Source organism: Anas platyrhynchos, chromosome 2 (assembly GCF_047663525.1).
Source record: "Anas platyrhynchos isolate ZD024472 breed Pekin duck chromosome 2, IASCAAS_PekinDuck_T2T, whole genome shotgun sequence".
Classification (NCBI taxonomy): Eukaryota; Metazoa; Chordata; class Aves; order Anseriformes; family Anatidae; genus Anas; species Anas platyrhynchos.
Genome location: NC_092588.1, coordinates 115,114,312 through 115,133,460, shown reverse-complemented (window position 1 = coordinate 115,133,460; position 19,149 = coordinate 115,114,312). Strand labels below are relative to the sequence as shown.

Sequence of the window (19,149 nt, the reverse complement as noted above, 5' to 3'; positions counted from 1 at the left end):
AAGTGTCACTTGAAATACCTGAGACTCCCATCAAGTCAGTGCTGCCACCAGGGGTACCCCGAAACCTTTGTGATGTCCCCTCTGGCCTCACAGAAGGGGGCTGCCTATAAATGCCCTGCGCGGGGCGCCTGCGGCCAGTCCGGCTGGTGGTAGGCGAGAGCTCGAGTCTCCACGGCTGGAAGGAGAGAGAGAGGCGGAGCTATTGCTATAGGCATACGCGAAGCCATTGTTGTTGCACGCGAGCCATCAAGGGCCTTCGGTAATGCTCTCACACCTACAGACATCCATGTACCTCATCTGGCCTAAGCCTAGTCTGTGTTTGCAATCCATGCACAGACTGCTGACAGCTACAGCACTCTAGACAACGTGGTAGAACCTAGAAAGCGAATGTCTGCTTGCTGATACAACATTTTCTTCCTGCTTCTCTCTGCAGTAGTCCTCCTGGTGGCACGTGAGGTGTCAAGTTCCTGCCGGCGACCCGAGAGACATCGAGGTGCTGAAGACCCCGGGCAGCTGCTGAGCGCCCAGCACCAGGGCAGCCTCCCCCACAGGACGACCATCTGCACCTTGCGGAAGCTGCAGGAACCATGAGCTGGCGGCAGGAGCAGCCCGAGGAGTGCCCCATCTGCCTGGGCCCGCTTGCCAGCGCAGCTCGCGTGGACCCCTGCAGGCACTCCTTTTGCCTGGAGTGCATCCACCTCTGGGCAGAGGGAAGAGACACCTGCCCGATGTGCCGCGGGCCCATTGTAGCAGTGGTGCGCCTGGCCCGAAGACCCCGGGGAAGGTTCCAGCGGAATGAGCGGCTGGGGCGGCGGCAGCAGCAGCAGCAGCAGAGGGGGCAGCGGGGGAGGAGCCCCTCCAACTACCGCTCCCGCAGCGTCTCGCCCCGGCGCAGGGCGCGCAGCCCCTCCACGGGGCGCAGACTGGAGAGAAGCTTCTCCTGGCACGCGGGGCAGGTCGGGCGCAGACTGCCAAGCTCCCCGCAGGACGCCGAAGTCGGGGACACATCCTGGCTGCACAGGGTGCGGCAGGAGGAGCCGGGAAGCGGGGACCACGCGGGCCGGCAGGACGGGCCCCCCGCCTGAGCAGGCGGCCGGGCCTCGCCTGGGGATGGGCTGGGGGTGGCAGCCACGATTCCCCCAGGAAGAATAAATTACCACTCTTCCACCCTGCAAAGCCTCTGCCTGCACTTCTTCCCGCATCGCTCGGCAGGAGGGGGGTTGAGGGGGGGGAAGGGGGCTGGACACAGCCCTCCCCTGCTGTCCCCGCCATGAATTGGTTTGGGGGTGTCTGCTCCTGATGGGGAGCGGCTGTGGGTGGCGGGTCCGTGAGTGAGACTTAGGGGTGAGAAGTCATTTGGGGGATGGGAAGTCAACATGGGAGTGCAAAGGTGTTGGGAACGGGAGCAGCCCAAAAGTTTAAATTGCTCGGTTGTTGTATCGGCCTCACGTGATAAGAAGATTCAGCTCTATGCACAAAATCCAGGCCGAAGAAGGAACATGGTGCCCAAAGTAGTACTTAATTAAATTAGCTGAGTTTGCAAAAGGTCAAAAGTGCTGAAGCAGTTAAAAAATGACTGAGCATGTGCAAAACAGAACGGTCCAAAGTACAAAATGCAGTAGATTATGAGCCTTCATCGGAAAGCCCCTAAGTGCTACCACCAGAGTTGACTATGCCTGCGATAGCAGGAGGGACAATATGATAATTAGTTCTGAGAAACCATTAGGATAAGTCCTGCCCTTTCTTAAGAATTGCATGAATATGGATATTACTGTACCATAAATTACTACTACTTGTCTTGCTTACGTGTACATGTCAAATGGAATTATTCCCCACATAACCCAGTGCTGTTAATAAAGAATATATGCTTTCTGTTTCTCCAAAAGAAGTCTTGGAAAGCTACATTGCTTTTTGCATTCCACCATTGATAAGGACAGAACAAGAAACTGAGGAACAGCTTATTAGCTGTGAAGGTGGAAATTGGCCAGAGACAGTGGGAACGTGCATGAGAAACCTAGGGTTGTTTAGAGAAAATCAGGATGTCGCGCTGTGAAGGGGCTGTGCTCCCTGCGCCTGGGCGAGATGTTGTGGGATCAGTACCTGGAGCTGCTCATCTGCCACTGCACAACAACCCCAAACAGCACTACAGGCTGGGAGATGAGTGGCTGTAAAGCTGTCTGGCAGAGACTGACCTTGGCATATTGGTTGATAGTTGGCTGAACATGAGCCAGCAGTGTGCTCAGGTGGCCAAGAAGGCCAACGGCATCTTGGCTTGTATAAGAAACAGTGTGGCCAGCAGGTCTAGGGAAGTGGTTGTCCCCCTGTACTCTGGTGAGGTCTCACCTCGAGTACTGTGTTCAGTTTTGGGCCCCTCACTACAAGACAGACATCAAGGTCCTGGAGTGTATCCAGAAAAGGGCTACGAAGCTGGTGAAGGGCCTGGAACATACGTCTTACGAGGAACAGCTGAGGGAGCTGGGGTTGTTTAGCCTGGATGAGGCTCAGGGGCAACCTTATAGGCTCTCTATAGGTACCTTAAAGGAGGCTGTAGCAAGGTGGGGATTGGTCTATGCTCCCATGTGCCTGGTGACAGGATGAGGGGGAATGGGCTAAAGTTGTACCAGGGGAGGATTAGGTTGGATATTAGGAAGAACTTCTTTACTGAAAGGGTTGTTGGGCATTGGAATGGGCTGCCCAGGGAAGTGGTTGAGTCACCATCCTTAGAGGTCTTGAAAAGATGTTTAGATGTAGAGCTCAGTGATATGGTTTAGTGGAGGGCTGGTTAGTGTTAGGTCAGAGGTTGGACTAGGTGATCTTGGAGGTTTCTTCCAACCTAGGTGATTCTATGATTAATCTAACTCAAGAAGGGTCCAGTTTTAACATGGGAGTGGGCAACAGTGAAAAGTTACGTGAATAGCAAGTTATGCTATTTTCGTTTCAGTGACCCAGGAGAGGAAGCTGTGCATTGAAAACACACATTTTCAGAGCTGTTAACTTGGCTGTGCTCGGTGCTTTGCTAGAGAAGTGCTATCCACAGTGACATCATTTCCCCACCATTTGCTTTTCTTCCGTAGAAAAACTACAAGCCTCCTTTTCACCACTGAGTCCAGTGTGTGGCTGCCATAGGTATCTACTCATACTTCCTTTTCCTAAAGAATTTGACACGTTTGATATATTCTGGCAAGATCCCTCTGCTACTCTGTGTAGACAGTTGTTTCTGGGCCAAAATATTTCAGGGCTTTTGAACCTTCTTATTTCTGCCTTAGATTTACCCTTGGCTATTCCATGCCAGCATTTGCAGAATGCATTACTCTGTTGACTTGCAGCTTAAATAGTGATTTTCCTTCCTTTGCTTACTCTCCTCATGATTTCATAAGCAGCGTGGCACCATTAATATCCTTCTGTGTAACACTTCTATGAAATACTTCTGTATTTTTCATACCCTTTAACACTGGCCACTCACAGCATACCTGAACTCTCCTTCCTTAAGACGCTTCCCAGCTGTCATCTTCCAGTTTACGACAGATTATTTTTGTTTTAATGCTTGCACTCTGCTACGACTCTGTTCTTTGAATTTTCATTTTCCATGATCCCAGTTCTCGGGGTCATCCGGTGTATGTTGTTATAATATTCTGGTCTTTCTTTGTATTGGTGATTCACTTTAGCTTAGCTTCTGGAAGGTGGTTCCATACATACTGACTCCAGCAGGGCAAACCTCTCCCTTGCCAGCTTTGCTGTGTTCCTGGTTACATAGATTTATATAACCTGTGTGTGAAGTGGTAACTGTATGTTTTAATTGTATTAAGACACCTTTCCCAAGATGAAAGGGTAAAAATGGCCTGGACCATAAAAGTTTGCTACTGTTACATAAACTGCTATGTGCAAGACCTGATGCAAACCATCTTCCACTGATTTAGTGTGCAAGCTAATTCCTCAATTATTTGCAGCTGCAGATTACATATCATACCATCTAATCAACATGCCCTTCCCATATCCCATCTAGTAACAGCAAAACCACAGATGATTCATCAGTTCAGACCTACGTAATTTGACACAGGATATGTAGGTCCTTGAGGGATCAAGTAGGTATTTTAGTACCCGGAGCTTATTTCAGAGATGTCTGGCTAGTCTAAGTTAACTCTTTAGATTTCTCCTTGAAACTTTTTCTGCATAGTGGTGTGTTGCTTCTGTGCCCTTCCCACCCTTCTTGTCACCATCCTTACAGTGTTCAGAAGCACTTGAAGTGCTGCTCTGCAGTGCTGGCTGAGCTTGCAAGGAAATCAAGTCTCCTCTCATAAAACATCAGCCAGTATGTTAGGAGAACTCATAATCACAAAAGCGTAGGGAATCCTCTTAGCATGCACTGCCAGCAGGGTAAGTAGGTATCCACAGTGGGTTATTAAGAAATATCTCTGTAAATCGTTGGGTTCTGGATCTTAGGAGGACCAGGTCTCCTGGTCCTAGGTTTTGCTACATTTTGCATGCTTGTTAGAGCAAAGGATTCTTCAAGTTTGGGTAACTACTCTTCTGCACATTGCAGGTCTACTAAGAGATGTCGCAGGTGGGTAGGTAACGTTACTTGCAAAGATTTAAATAGTGCTTTACATTTCTATTTCTCTTAAGTTACTGTAATCATCTTCTTAAGTTTTGCATCTTTATTCATACAGTCTGGAGCAATAAATGTTCCTTTTATTTGTAGAAAGGCAGACAACAGAGTTGCTAAGAGTCACCTAGAAAAATTGCCTTTCTAATTATTACTAACCATACTGAGTAAAGGGCTGAAGTGGTATGTTGAGTATATTATTAGAAAAGTATATACTTTTCCTGTGTTGTTTCAGCTAAGTAGAGCACTGCCTCATTCCTCAGATATGCAAACCTTTGTAAATACAAACCAATGAAAAATGGTTTTCCGTATTTGAAACATTTGTGCAACAGTTTAAATCTTTTTTTTTTAATTTGTTAATTGGCAACCAAATTTAAAGTAAATTGTGTTTGATAACTGGAGATATTCGTTGAAATATGTATTGTATTTAACATTAATTGAAGAATGTTGGTGTCTACATCTTGTTTATCCAGGAAGTTATGGAACTTTTATCATAAAAATAATTTAAAGCTAGGGTCGACAGAACAGTTAAGAATATATTGTACCAGTGGGAACAGTCTTTTTCTCTAGATGTCTTCCCATCTTTTTCATCTCCTGTTCTCCAAGTACAAGCAAGACACATAAAGGAGCTGAAGTAAATCTCACATTGAGATTGTACTCAGAGACACGGAGTCATTGTCAGTATTAAATGCAAATATGTGTGTCAAAAATATACACGTATGTGTATTCATTTACAGATGTTCTTTCATTTATTTATAAAGAATCCATAAAATTGCTAATGTTTTATAAATAAGTTCCCTTTGTGCTTTGATTTTTTTCCCTTTTTTTTTTTTTTTTTTGCTACATTTCTCCAGCTCTTTTTTTTTTTTTTTCTGAATATTAAAAAGCACATTCTGCAAATCATTAAAAATGTGTCAGGATAAACCTGTATCTATATTTCCTATTTTTGTTAATACTTATCTAGGAAATTAGTCACTCATCCTCTCTGACTGTCATCAAAAATAAAAGCTACTTTGCAATGAATTTGGTGACAGCACATCTGTTTGTTTTGTTTGTTTGTTTTCCTCCCCCTTGACCTGTTCCTTTGAAAAAAAAAAAAAAAAAAAAAGGCATTTGGACGACTAGGATAGATACAGGAATGTAGGGTTTTTTTTGTTTGTTTTTGTTTTGTTTTTCTCTGAAGATTGCTGTCTATCTTGTGAGGACGTGTACTTTGTTTCAGTAGTGGTCATGTGAGAATAATGACAAGGCAAATTCTATCATAGGACTGGACAACTAGATGTCACTTTTATATATCAGAAAGAAAAAAATGCTGTAATAAAGAAGGACTGCCCATGTTTAACTGCTCTTTTCCATGAAAGGTATTAAGCTCAGGTGGAATAAATGATTTATTATCTGAAACATCAGGAAAAATTATCACCTGAAAGATACAGGTATCCATAAGCTATACCCAGCCTTGATGTTATGGACAAATACGGTCAGTGCCTTCCTATGGCAGCTAGAACAAGTCTGTTCCAGCTGGATGGAGTTCATTAGATGTTTAATGTTCCTTCTGATATGGCCTCCTTTTGAAGAGCTATTGGAAACATCACAAAACATCATGCATTATCATGCATTACTTTCTAATATAGCAATATACCTCATGATGATACACTGATTAACTTTGTTGAGCTCGTAGTCTATTTTTCTGATTATACAAAAAATGTAATCAGATGAGCAGATGTCCATTTTCCCAGAGAACCAAGTATTGAGAAAAGGTTCTGGTGCCGAGGGTCATCTTTTCCACGGATTTTTGTTGTACTGGTAGATCACTTCAGCTTTTCTCTGTGGGCTACCTCATGCTGGGCTGGGATGGAAAACTGCAGCTCTGTTACTATATCACATTAATTATTTGTGTGCAATACCTTTTGCTTCAGTTGCAGGATTATCTAATGAAGCCACATTTTACAGCATAATTCCTCTCAACTCTGTATACAACTCAATTCCCATTGGCTGGCTCTAAGTTTGCAGATGTATTTAATAAATAGGAAAGACTAGTTATGGGGATTTATTTGTAATGAAACCAGATAAATCTTTGTCAGAGCATGCACTATACTTATCCATGTGAGAAATTAGTATGGAAAATCTACAGTTTCTTAGTTTACTACACAGAAAATCCTCTAGGTAGAGAAGCTCAGTCTTTGCAGTGGCATGAAGCATGAAGAACAAGATATAATCCTGTTACACAACTGTAATAGCTAAATGTTCAAAGTTTCTGATTCAATTTCTACAGTAGAAGTTACCTTGAAATTGGCTGCAAATTCATAAACTATATCTAAAAGTGCTCCCAGAAAGCTCAGTGCAATTACACGTGCAACAAAAACTACCATTTCCTTATCTTTGATACTGATTTGGATCAATTTTTGCAGTTGAAAGATATTGGGCTGAAAGCTATCTCAGTTATCAGAATCCCATACTTTTTACAGGGGCCATAAGGAGTATTAAATTCAACAAGCTACAGTCTAACAGGCATGAAAAGTTAAAGCCACACACTGGCATTTGTGGCTAAATACGCTACTTGACATTCGTATCAACTTCACAGCTGATAATACATAGTAAACTAGAGTGAGAAAGATTTTGTTTAAGCATTCAAGAAATTATATATACTACATATATACATATACTAATATATATACTACATCCGTATTTCTAAGGGCTTGTCCGCATTGTACTTAAGTGACAAGAATGAAAAAGACCACACAGCAAAACAACACCGGACTTACGGGCTACAAATAAAATATTATGTCTTGCATTTTTGGATCATCAGTACATTCACCTGCATTTGCATCCATTTCGTTCCCTTCCTATAAGAGTGCTAGTTCCATGTAAGCTACTCTTCTGCGCTTACTTGCTTTGTTTCTGTGTGGGAAGGGGTGAAGTTAAAGGAGCAAAATGGCTTAAACTAACTACTTGCTGTATTTAAATTATTTGTACAGAAAAAGAAAAAAAAAAAAAAGGAAAACAAAAACTAAAGACATAAATTAAAGGGACATATCACACAATCCTTCTGGTTTGTATTCTATTCTTTTCGTTTCCTTATACTCCAAAGATCACCATCATGTTAAATTCCTGACCTTAATATGTTGCAATATGTTACATCTAGCAAACCCCTGATTTCATTACAATTCTGAAATAGCTAAATACGTTACAGTAATTGAATATGCTATTTCTATATTTCCATTGCTAATTGTAAGTTATGGACATACTGCTTTGAATTTCAAGTAGGTAAAGTTCAGCTGACTCTCAAGTAGGAAATGTTCACTCATTATAAAATATTATAGTATTTTTCTACTGTTATTTTTACAAGCTTTTCTGAAAAATTGACAGGATTGTTTTCATCCTATAAGATCAAAACCATGAAATATTTCTGAATGCATCTTTAAGCATCTCTGCACATACTTATATTTTAGTCTTTTAGGAAAATCACATCTTCTTTTGTTTTTCAGTCTGGCAGGTCAAGATAGAGTAGAATAATATTTATCATAGGAGGCAGTAAGAACCTTTCTGCAATATTTTATTATTATTATTATTATTGCTGTTGTTGTAATATCCTTTGTAACCAGAAAGACTTGTTGCAAGAGGATAACATTGCAGTAATTTCTGCTGTGGGTTATCTGCTGGTCTCCTCAAAACCAGTAAACCTAGTAGCCCTAAAGGAAACAGCTTTTCTTGAGCTAAGAATTAAGGCTCGGATGAGTTTCTGCCATGGATCCCCTGTGTGAATAAATATGAAAAATTCTTCTATAATACTTGCTCAGAACCACTCTTGCAGCAGGTAGGCCAGAGAGCTAAATTTTGCACGTCAAAATTAAATTAAATTATGCAAATTAGGAAAAGCAAAAGGGGAATAAAAATAATTAGAGAAACTCATCTGAGACATAATGTGTATCTTTACTGGAGTCACAGCAAAGTGTATTTATTCTTGAGGGATAATTTGTGCATGCTGATTTACACTGCGGTTTCTTCAGTAGGAAGGTGAGGACCATAACCACTAACAAGTGAGTAAATTAGCACACAAGAATAATGTCATAGTAGCTGTAAAAATACAGATCTGTGTTATAAGCAGGAATATTTCCAGAATCATAAGGCGTATTACACAACTTGCTACTTGCTGAAATGACACTATGGGATGCTTGCTGAGAGAATCTTGCCCGTTTAGTTCTGAAATTTACAGCTACCAGTCCTTCACGTGTCCTTTGCACATGGGGTGTCAAAACTCCTGCCACTCTCACAGGGTTTGAGAGCATAGGCACACTGGGAGCATGCTCATCTGTCTCATGTTTTCATTGCTTGGTTTTGCGTTGAGATCCCACTTTGTTCCAGATTCAATTAAAGGAATAGTAAATCTGATTTATTCTGGCAGGATTAAGGCATAACAAAATTTTCAAGTTTTAGACACAAATAGGAAAAGGAATCTATACTTTGTTATTTTTATTTATTTATTATTATTATCTTATTGACCGAATATTCTTGTCTAAATGGTTCTTCCCTAGAAGTATTGCCTTTGGAGAACTGGTCTCTTGCTTTGGTTATTGCTCCCTATTTAAATCCTTTTTCCATGAGGGTAGCCATACAATTAAAGAACAATTCTTGGAAATTTTATGAAGTTTCAGATTGTCTAGTATTGAGGGTAATTTAGAAGCATCTTTGTAGAATAGCATTGTCTTTTGTATGTAGAAGAGTGTTGTCCTCTTCTACGAACACTGAACATTTGGGGAAAACAAACCATGCTACTCTATAGTTCCTACTTTTTTTCTGATTTCTTTTTCATATTGATTTGGTTTGGCAATGATAAATAGAGGCTACCTCCTAAGTCACCTTGGTCAATGACAATAGTTAAAACAATTCTGACTGAGTCATTTTAAAGTCCGCACTGGAAACCACTTCACTCATCCCAAAGGCTTATGCTAAAACCCAATTATAAAACACTGCATGAATTTAGGAAGGAGGCAAATGCACCAAATTTGTATATGTACAAAATATTTTATACTAGATCGTATGGCAGATATTGTTACAATTTCGGTATTGGAAATCTTTGTTAGAAAAGTACTAGTTTTTGTTCCAAGTTGTTTTGCTTAGTGGGCAATATAACTCTATGCTGCACTTCAGACTCCAGGTGAAGCCGATGGAAATGAAGACACACCAGGCATTTACTTGCAAACAAAGCATCTGTGAACAGGATGGCATTGAAAAGCACTGCAGAAGGAATGCCAGTCTGCCCCCAGTTGTAGTATTCTGGCTTACTTATCAAACTAAACAGCATTTCTGGGAAGCTGGGCCAAATTATATGGTGACTGGAGCCAATTCCAAGTGAGTGAGAATTTGCTCTGAAATATACTGAATTAGTTTACAGTTTCTACTAGTTTAGCTTTGAGTGGTGTGTGTGTCTGTCAGACAACTAGCTGGAGGGAATGAGAAGGTGACAGCAATAAAGACACTGAGTTTATGTGTCTTTATTGTGTCCTGCTATTTCATCTGCTACGTGAAGCAAATTGTACCCATTCAGTCTAGGAAAATACATCGAGTTTCACCAGTTAATTACATCTGGGTGTTGGGGGTCTCAATATTTTGTTTGTAGATTTGCTTGGCTGGAGTCATTTACTTGTTTTTGTACATATCTGACACATAATTTGCGTTACTACTTATACCCAAATTAAATGTATTTTACATGTATCTTTACTACATCCAGAATCTCATGTGCACACTGCTTACACCAAGTTCTGATCTGAACCGTTCCATGTTTTCTATTCTCATTGTGAAAACGGTCCCATTTTATCTCTTGATACTAAACCTTGGGGAGAAGGAAGTGGCTTCCTGAAGAGGCAGCTTTTCGTGTTAATACATGGACTCTTTCCTTCCCAGCACTGTCATCCCACCAAGAGAGAAAGTATCAGGCAGTCTCTGCCAAATTCAACAGGAAAACTGATATTTTATTTGACAATATGCTTTGACAGATCAAGAAGTTGGAAATAAAGCAAGGGCTAAGGTAGTTTTAAGATGATGTTGTAAGGTAGCTTCATGGTCATTTTTCCTGTAATGTACAGCTCTTACTGTTTCTGCTGGATGTTGTGCAAGTAATAGAGCAACCCTTACAGTAACAGTGCATAAAGCAACCCTCTTTGTGCGTAAATGAAATGGCTTCCAGGACTCAGTAAGTGCTCCCTGTTATTGACTACATTGTTATTTTGCTTTTTCTCTTCTTTCACCCATCAGAACTAAAAGGATTTCTGAATATCTGGAAAGCTTCTAGAGTTGATGAAATTTAAACTGTTCATGAAAGGCAGTATGGCATCATGTCATTGTCACTGCCTGCCAAAGCTCCCTTTTCTCTATGCATGACCATTAGAAAATTGGAAGAAAAAAAAAAACAAAAACACTGAAAATTAAGGGAAAAATGTAATAAAAGTATGCTTTCTTGCTGTTCCTTTTTGTTAACAGCTCCTTTTAGCAACTCCTTTTTTTTTTCTTTCATGCTCTGCCTGTGGATATACAGATAAAATGACAAGATGTAGAAGGTCTGAGGAAAAGAGCTATGTTCATGAAATAAAATATTTTTCCTGGAAATCTCATTTGGATTTAAAAGAAAGGGATTTTTTTTCCCCCTATGGAAAAACACTTTGAAGTAATTACTTCATTTCTAACATCAAGTAATAGACAACCTGCACTCTGATTTCTATTCTCTTTATCTCCATTTTTCCAAGACATTTCACAGTAGTTAAATTTACTCAGTGAAGTCCACAGGTAAATCATGCTTTTTCCTTTTTTATAATGCTAAAAACAGAAGTATAAAATATTAATGTTTAATTTTTGTTATATTTCTGGCTCTCATTTTAGAACAAATCATTTTTCATTACAACTATGCTGTACATTTTTGTGTCAGAAAGTAGTTCTTTTAATGACTTCTGTCATTAAAAAGTAATCCTTTTGTGTTTAGGAAAAAAGTTCATACAAGACGTTTTGGAACACAGAAGTCCTGTTATATCCCTGAGTTCATTTCCTAAACAATGCATTTTCCAAAGTCATTTTCAGCCTAGTTTAGCTGGACAAAAGCTTCAACTGATTTGCTGAGCAGTGAATCTTCAGAGCTTAATAACGTTTATCTTGTTTATAGCTAACCAATGGATGGCAGTTCTGTTCTATGGAAACTGTTAAAGTTATCCCACCCTAGGGAAAATAAATAATCTATGTGATCCTAAATTATAATAATGGAGTTATCTTATTTTTCTTAATCGAATGAGTATTGACCTGAGCCCTGGGGGGCACGGAGCCCTTGCTCTCATTTGGGATTATGAAACTCACGTGTTTCGTGTTTCACATCTGTGTTTCAAACCTCTCTCCTAGATACAATGGCTCAGCTCAGTCTGTTTTCTCTCTTATGAAAGCTCTGTAATAAATGGTATGCTATTCTGAAGAGCACACGTATGTCAGAGTAGTAGAATGCTTTGCTCCTTGCTTTTCTGTCTGTGGTACTGTGTAGGCAGAGGAGTGTGCTGCTTGAATAAGAACTACTTTCTTCCTTAAATTCGGAAACTGACTGCTGAGATAATCTAGTTTTTTCCAGGGGTGTGCTAAAGTTTGGGATTAAAAAAAAAAAAAAGTGCAATAGTCCTTAAGTGCCGAGTGCGCCTTCATTATTGTGAATACAGGTGGTGAAAATGAGCATATGTTATACAAGTCAGTTTTCAGTTTTCTTTTTCTTTTTTTTCTCTTCCCTCTTTCTTAATAAGATAAAAAGGGCCTTACTCATTGTCTTCTGCATGCACTGCAATGTGAGAATGCTGCATTAATACACCGATTACAATTATGACTTCAAGGCAAGAGAAAATTAAAGATATTTATCAAAGTATTTTAGTCTCTTTGGAGAAAACCGTTGTTGTCGCCAAGATACTATGTTACATGGAAAAAGCTCTTGGTGGATTTGAACAAAATATTGCAAGTATTGCATTTCTTTGTTTTCTGCATAGCTTGTCTTCTTGGGAAATAGCTGGGCTTTTATGATCTTTAGATAATGGGGTTTTACCCGTCTTTCTACTATTAGCGTCATGGTGATATATAGAAAGAAATCTAAAGGGGAAAGATATTGTTCAGAGCTTTTTTATTTTGAATACATAATACACTTTACAAATATTGAATCTCTCAATGCTGTACCTAAGGTGCCTAGTGGTATGTAAGCAATAGCTGAGTTTGTTCTGAATGGAGTGCTTTGTGAGCACATAAAGGGTGCTGTGACCGTCTTTAGCGAAATACACAAAGCTAGATAAAATGTCATGTATTTTCAGATACCAGCTGACAGATTGGGATCACGAATGTGAGGAAACAGCAATAGAGACCTTTCTTTGTGCTCCATCAGGAGTGTGTAAGTGGGCTGTATCAGAGGAAGAACAGGTGACTGAGGGACAAGTGTATTACAATGGTGTTAGGGCCATGTTTTATCTGACACAGTATTACAAAACTTTACACTGGATATTATTGCAACGTTTGTTTGCCAAGGCTCTGTGAAGAAGGCAGAGCCCCTGACGTATGCTGCACAGGGTGACTTTCTTGCATGGAAGGAATGGGTGGATTTGGACCTGCTGTAGTTGGGAAGACCAGGAGTGCTGTGTGAGCAAGTGGGTCCAATGGGCTGCAGTTGGTGTCAGGACTTTCTGAAATACGGTGCATTCTCCTGGTCCTGTATATCCTGGGTGCTGCAGCAGAAGTTTGGTATGATATGATATGATATATGATATGATAGACTTGTGTTCACCTCACTAGCATCATTTATTACTTTGTTTTTATTTTTATTATTTATTTATTTATTTTTCCAAAGTACCTTCCAGGCACACACAGGTTTAATTTCTGTTTTCTGTCAGAAAGGACAGTCAAGGTTCTGGTCCTGGAGTCCATGCTAGGCTTTGCAGAAGTGCATAAATGAGTCAAACAGACCTAGCCCAAAGAACATTTTTGTTAAAGTTAGTCATATGAAAGTACAAACCAAGGTTTTTCCTTCTGTGATTTTTTTTTTCTGCTGAGGTGTGGAGCTGCGCCAAGGACATTCAGGAGATGGTGGCAGCAACCAGCTCTTTGCTGTTTGGCAAACAGGGGAAGAAGAAAGCGGAAGAGTTAAAATATTGAGAATCATGGAAAAACTCAGGTAGTAAATGTCCTAAAGGATGGTCTGCAGACGTGCAAAATGACAGCATATGGGGCCCAGCTTCCCCTAACAGTGTCTTCCCTGAGCCCAAACCCCAGCTCACTCAAGTTATCTGCACTTCACTAAAGGACTGAGACAACCATGTCATTATTGGGGGTTTAACTTGAATTTTAGTAGGTTTCTTCACACTGGCTCTAGCAGAGGTGAGTCAGTCTCAGCTGTTTCTTTGGTGCCTCACTCCGTGAAGCTATACTGCACCATACTACAATGCTACAATATTCAGAGGGTTTCTGTGGGCAGCCAGCACAGGCACAGCTCACTGTGATGACTTGTGATATCTGCTGTGCTAAAGCCAGCATATGTGTTCCTGAAATTCGTTCCTGATTCTGTCTCAGCTAAATAAGCTCTTCTGTATCCAAATTAGTTCGGCAGAGAAGCAGAGCTGTGTCCCTGCATCTGTAGCATATGGGCAATGGGGAGCTGGCTCTACTTAGTAGAAACTGTTACACTGAACCATGTATTCTAAATGAATATGTTGATGTTTTGAAAGTGCCTGCCTAAAAGATGCGTGTCATAGCAAAGAGAAGCTCTAAAGACTTGTTGTTAGCTCCTAAGGTCCACTGGACACGTTGCCTTCGTTGGAGAAATGTCACTTGGAACAGCCTCTGAACTGGGGCCAGGAAACATCTGTATCCTGGAGTATCTCTCGTGTGTGAACTAACATTTAAAATTGTGTTACTGAACTCGGATTAACTGGCCATCTTTGTGCAGCTGTCAAAACAGTATCAGAAATGGTAAAGTGCGAGATTCTGGAAAGGATGCAGAAGCTGGCATGGAAGTGGGCTTTGGATGGTGCCAGCCCCTCCATGTAGTTCAGCTGCATCAGCCTCAGTTCAGCCTGGTCATGGGCTACTCACATGGTATAGAGCTTTACCGTAGCCAGAGCACATACTTTGAGGTTACAACTGTGAGTAAAACAACTGATTTTTGTACCTAGTTCTGTTGGAAAGCGATGGATTGTGTTTTTTAGAGTAACAGTAAAAAAAATGCAGAACGTGGGAGGAGAAAACAACTCTGAAAACACTGGTGTAGTCCAATGCTTGCATTATAATGTAATAAATAAGCTGATTCATATGTTTGTGAGTACTTATACACACACAGATAGCATGCAGATGAACCTAATAAAATTATAGTTCATAATTTTGAACTATAAAAATCACAGGAATGACAATGTCCCTGAAAGAAAGAAAAATAAATGTTTACTCTGTCTGGAAATGGAGACATGTCTTCATTTAGTAGCATTCTTTCCATGCTAAAAATGAATGATGTTTGAGGGTGGTTTTTTGTTGTTTGTTTGTTTATTTGTTTAGGATGAAATTTTAGGCTTTTCTGTCAAAAATGGCACTTCAGAGAACTCAATTAGACTCATTAGATGCAATAGTAAATTCTTTCTTTCGTGGGAAATGTTTTTTGGGGGATTGGGGGAGATTCCTATGGAAGCACAAGTTATCTTTCTTTTTTTTTTTTTCTTATTAGAAATTGTGGCAATGGAGCTTGTACAAATGTCCTAAAAATAGAAAGCTAAGTGAAAATGTGTCAGTATTTTGGAGGTAAATCAAATTTATAAAGAAAGGAAGTATTTTTGAAAATGCTCCGGAGACAGTAAATAATAGTAGAGATAATATCTCAGCAGGAGAACTTCAACCACCTAGTGCTGCAGATAAATACATTTTCTCTATTTTTTTCTTTTCCCCTGAGTTTATTATGCCTTAAAGATTAGAATCATTCCTCCTGCCTAATATCCATGGGCATCTTTAATTATATTCACTTGTTTAAATACTTTGGTTGTTGTTGTTGTACGTTTGTTTTCTTTTTATCCATGTGAAATGAATAAAAATAATAAATTAAACATTCTTAATTTTTATAACATATTGTTTGAATTTAATTGATTTCAGTGCAGTAATATTTAAGATAAATCAGTTTTAATTTCTTTAAAGACGTAGATAATTGGGAGAATGGGAGAAGTCAGCATGAGCTAATGTTAAGACCACGGTGATTTATGACAGGTTAATATTAGATTGTTTTTGTCTTCAAATAGCATTTGTTGTAATAAAATTAGCCAAGGCCAAAAATGTTGTACATAACATTGCAAATAACTCAGGAAGGAAGTAAGGAAGCACTCCTGGAGCATCCCCCTGCACAAATGCTGAAGTTGATGGGACAGTTGCTGAGCCAGGATTCCCCGAGCTCTGATCCCATCTCTGCCACTGACCTGTGCTTCCCATGGGCAGCCCTTTGCACTGCAGTTTTCTATCTAGAAAAACAGGGATCCTGCTCTTAATTCTGATAGTCACCACAGTGCAGCCTCTGATTAAAACTGAACAAGTGCTTAAGGGCTTTTGCTTAGAAAGGGCAGCTCACTGAAGCAGGTGCAATCAAACGTCAAGTTATTTTACTAACTCATTTCTTATGGAGTCAGGGATGCTCAAAGATTTCTCCTGGAGCAGAGAAAAAGTGATGTCTTCTATGCTGTGATGAATATGTTGAGTTTTAGTAACAGTTCTTGGGCTTCAGAGGCTCATTGTCTATTTTAATATTGCACTCACTGCTATTTCTATAACTTCTCAAGTGATAGTAATAAATTGAGTGAGCATGACAGCTAGATATATGGAGCTTGACTTTTCACTACTTTCTTTCATTTTTCAATGTTTTTGTTTTGGGAGAGTTTGGCAAGACATGCAGATTTTCTTTCCTGTAAATTTAAACTTTTGTTTGCTTTGAGTGAGGTTGAATTAGAGGATCCCCTAAGGTCCTTTCCAGCTTGAATTATTCTATTATTTAGTGATTTCAGCCTGAAATGAATATAGATTCTTTGAGGTCATTAATTTAAATATGAGGATCTGACCTTTTGGCAGAGACAGCTTTAGCGCTGCTTATCATGTCATAAGATCACTTTTTAAGCTGAGAATCTATCCAGTGATTTCAATTACAGAATGCATTGTTAGTGACATAACATTGGTGATACAAAATCCACTGCATCTTTTTAAGATTATGCATATAGTCTGTCAATATACTATAAACTCTTAATTGCCTTTAGAGATCCCTGAAGACCCACAAATTGCAGAAGAATATTATAATGATGAGTTTGAGTCCTGTTCAGAAAGCAGTGAAGAAGAGGAGGATGTGGAAGCATCACAGACTGTCTCCAAGACAAATCACCAGGTGTGTGTGACCTTTGGGAAAACAGTACACATTTGATGCTCATTTTCCGAGGGCAAATGAAACTACTTCCAAGATTTTGCCCTAGTGACATTACTGCAATTTGCTTTTGTCAGGAATGTGTGTGTATAGCAGTATCATGAATTAGTTATGTGAGTATGCATACGTATAATTAATCTGATACACTGATGAAAAAGATGCTTGCATTCCTTCAAGATTAACAATAATGCTCCTATGATTGCCTTAGCATGGATTGTTGTCAGTAAACTCCCTTGTGGCCACCACACGCTCTGAGTAGGTTTCTTATATGTAATGTTAGCTATGTGTTATTTAAGTTAAAGCTGAAAGAATACTTCAAGCATAAGATCTAAATTCCAGAATTATTTCCTGGGGATAGATAGGCACCTCTAGATGCCACTTCTTCCAGCCTGTATTAGATGTATTTTCTAGCATGAGCCTAAACAACAGCAAGTCTTGACCAGCATATCTGTAGACTTATCCAAGAATCTTAGAAAGTGTAAATAAAAAGAAAACTTATTATTGAAAGGCTTAAAGAAGCTTTATTGGGTGAGGCTTCCACAAGAAAATCTTAGTGATTGCAGTTTGTAGGATGTTGAAGATGATTGGAAAAGGCACCCAATTTAGATCTGATCAGAATGAACCAAGATGAACCTTGTCTTCAGTGATCAAGTCTCAGTGAAATCAATGAACCAAAATGCCCAAGTCAGTTCTGAAAATCGATCTTCCTAAGGCATTCAGTAACAATTACTTTCTACCCTGTGTCATCAACTTAAGGCATTGTGTTACAGTGCTTCTGAACAGTACTGTCTGCTTTTGTTTAGGATCACAAATGTTATTATGAGTTCATGTGTGAAAAATGCAGGGAAGAGAATGATGGTTTTTACGTTTTGTGGAACAACCAAGTTTGCTAAAACCTCTTCATTAAATTATAAATCACTTGTGATGTTGTTTAAAATTTGTGAGCTAATAGTCTCTTTAAGTTTCTTATAGTTTTAAAGCAGAAGTTAAATGTGTATATGATAAATCAGAGCACTACTTTTACCACAGTGGCAGGGAATCCTGAAATTCTCTCAACCAGTTAAACTTGAAGTTTACTCATAGACAGTCTCATGCAGTCTAGAAATGTCCTCCTGGTTTTCAAACTAAACATATAACATGCTTTAACAGTTAATACAGTAGTAATATAAACAAATAGTTGTAAGTCGTTGGAATATCTAAGGCAGTGATTTGTTGCAATTTGCTGGGTCTGTGTTTACTCACAACACATAGACATGCAAACACTCTGTTGCCAGAAAAATCTACCATAATGTACTCTTGAAAAGAAATTATTGCTCACTTTTATCAGACTTTTTTTTTTAATCTTTTTTTTAGAATGACTTTTAAAATTTTCATTCAGATTTCATTGACGATATAATTAAGTGTCAATCAATACTGCTTTTGAACAGGCAGACTGCTGCTTAGAATTAATGAAGGGCAGAAGATAAAAATAGATTTCTCAATAATGCAGAATAAATTAGGTGTTGGCAGCCAGATTTGAACAACAACGTTCTGTCATTTTGTAGTGATTCAGAATACAGTGGTGACAAGAACTGACACTGTGTGTTGGAAGAGCTGTCCCACTGACATCTCTTGCCAGGATCCAGCCTCTACAGGCTGGGTGGCTTTGCTTTACCAGCAGTCCATGTGCACGTAATCATTACCCCTCTGCAAATTGGCTTACACAGACTGACTGGAAAGCATACCCTCTCCGAGCATTTGCCTTTCAGGACTTCCTCCATCAAAGAAGCAAATAGCCTGTCTTTGTTTTCACTCATATTGACCAGCACCTTAGATAAGACAGGACTGTGTTTGCAGGTATTGCCACAATCACCTTTTCTTTGCGAATCGAGCAGAATTTTCAATTTTCCCTTTCTCTAGTGAAAAATTCTGAAATGAATGTGAAGGCAAAGCAGGCTGGACTTAGCTGTGCACCTACATCTGACCTAACTGAATATAAACTCTGTACAGTTAGGGGAAATAAACATTTTAGGGAGTAATATTATCTTGGAAAAAACCTCTAATGTATGGGTCAGATAGAATATGATAGGAGGTACCTCTTTCCCTCTGGTGATTGTAAAGGGATCTACAGTTATTA

General features: G+C 39.6%; 1 protein-coding gene across 2 annotated transcripts in view; it reads left to right on the top strand.

Moving 5' to 3' along the window:
* The window catches only part of NEK11 (NIMA related kinase 11), a 108,115-nt gene that overhangs the window by 62,199 nt on the left and 26,767 nt on the right, over positions 1–19,149 (top strand). For both annotated transcript variants that reach the window (XM_027451142.3, XM_072033428.1), the window contains exon 13: positions 16,873–16,997. In XM_027451142.3, coding sequence (XP_027306943.1) covers positions 16,873–16,997 — 125 coding nt within the window. The remainder of the gene's footprint in view (positions 1–16,872; positions 16,998–19,149) is intronic.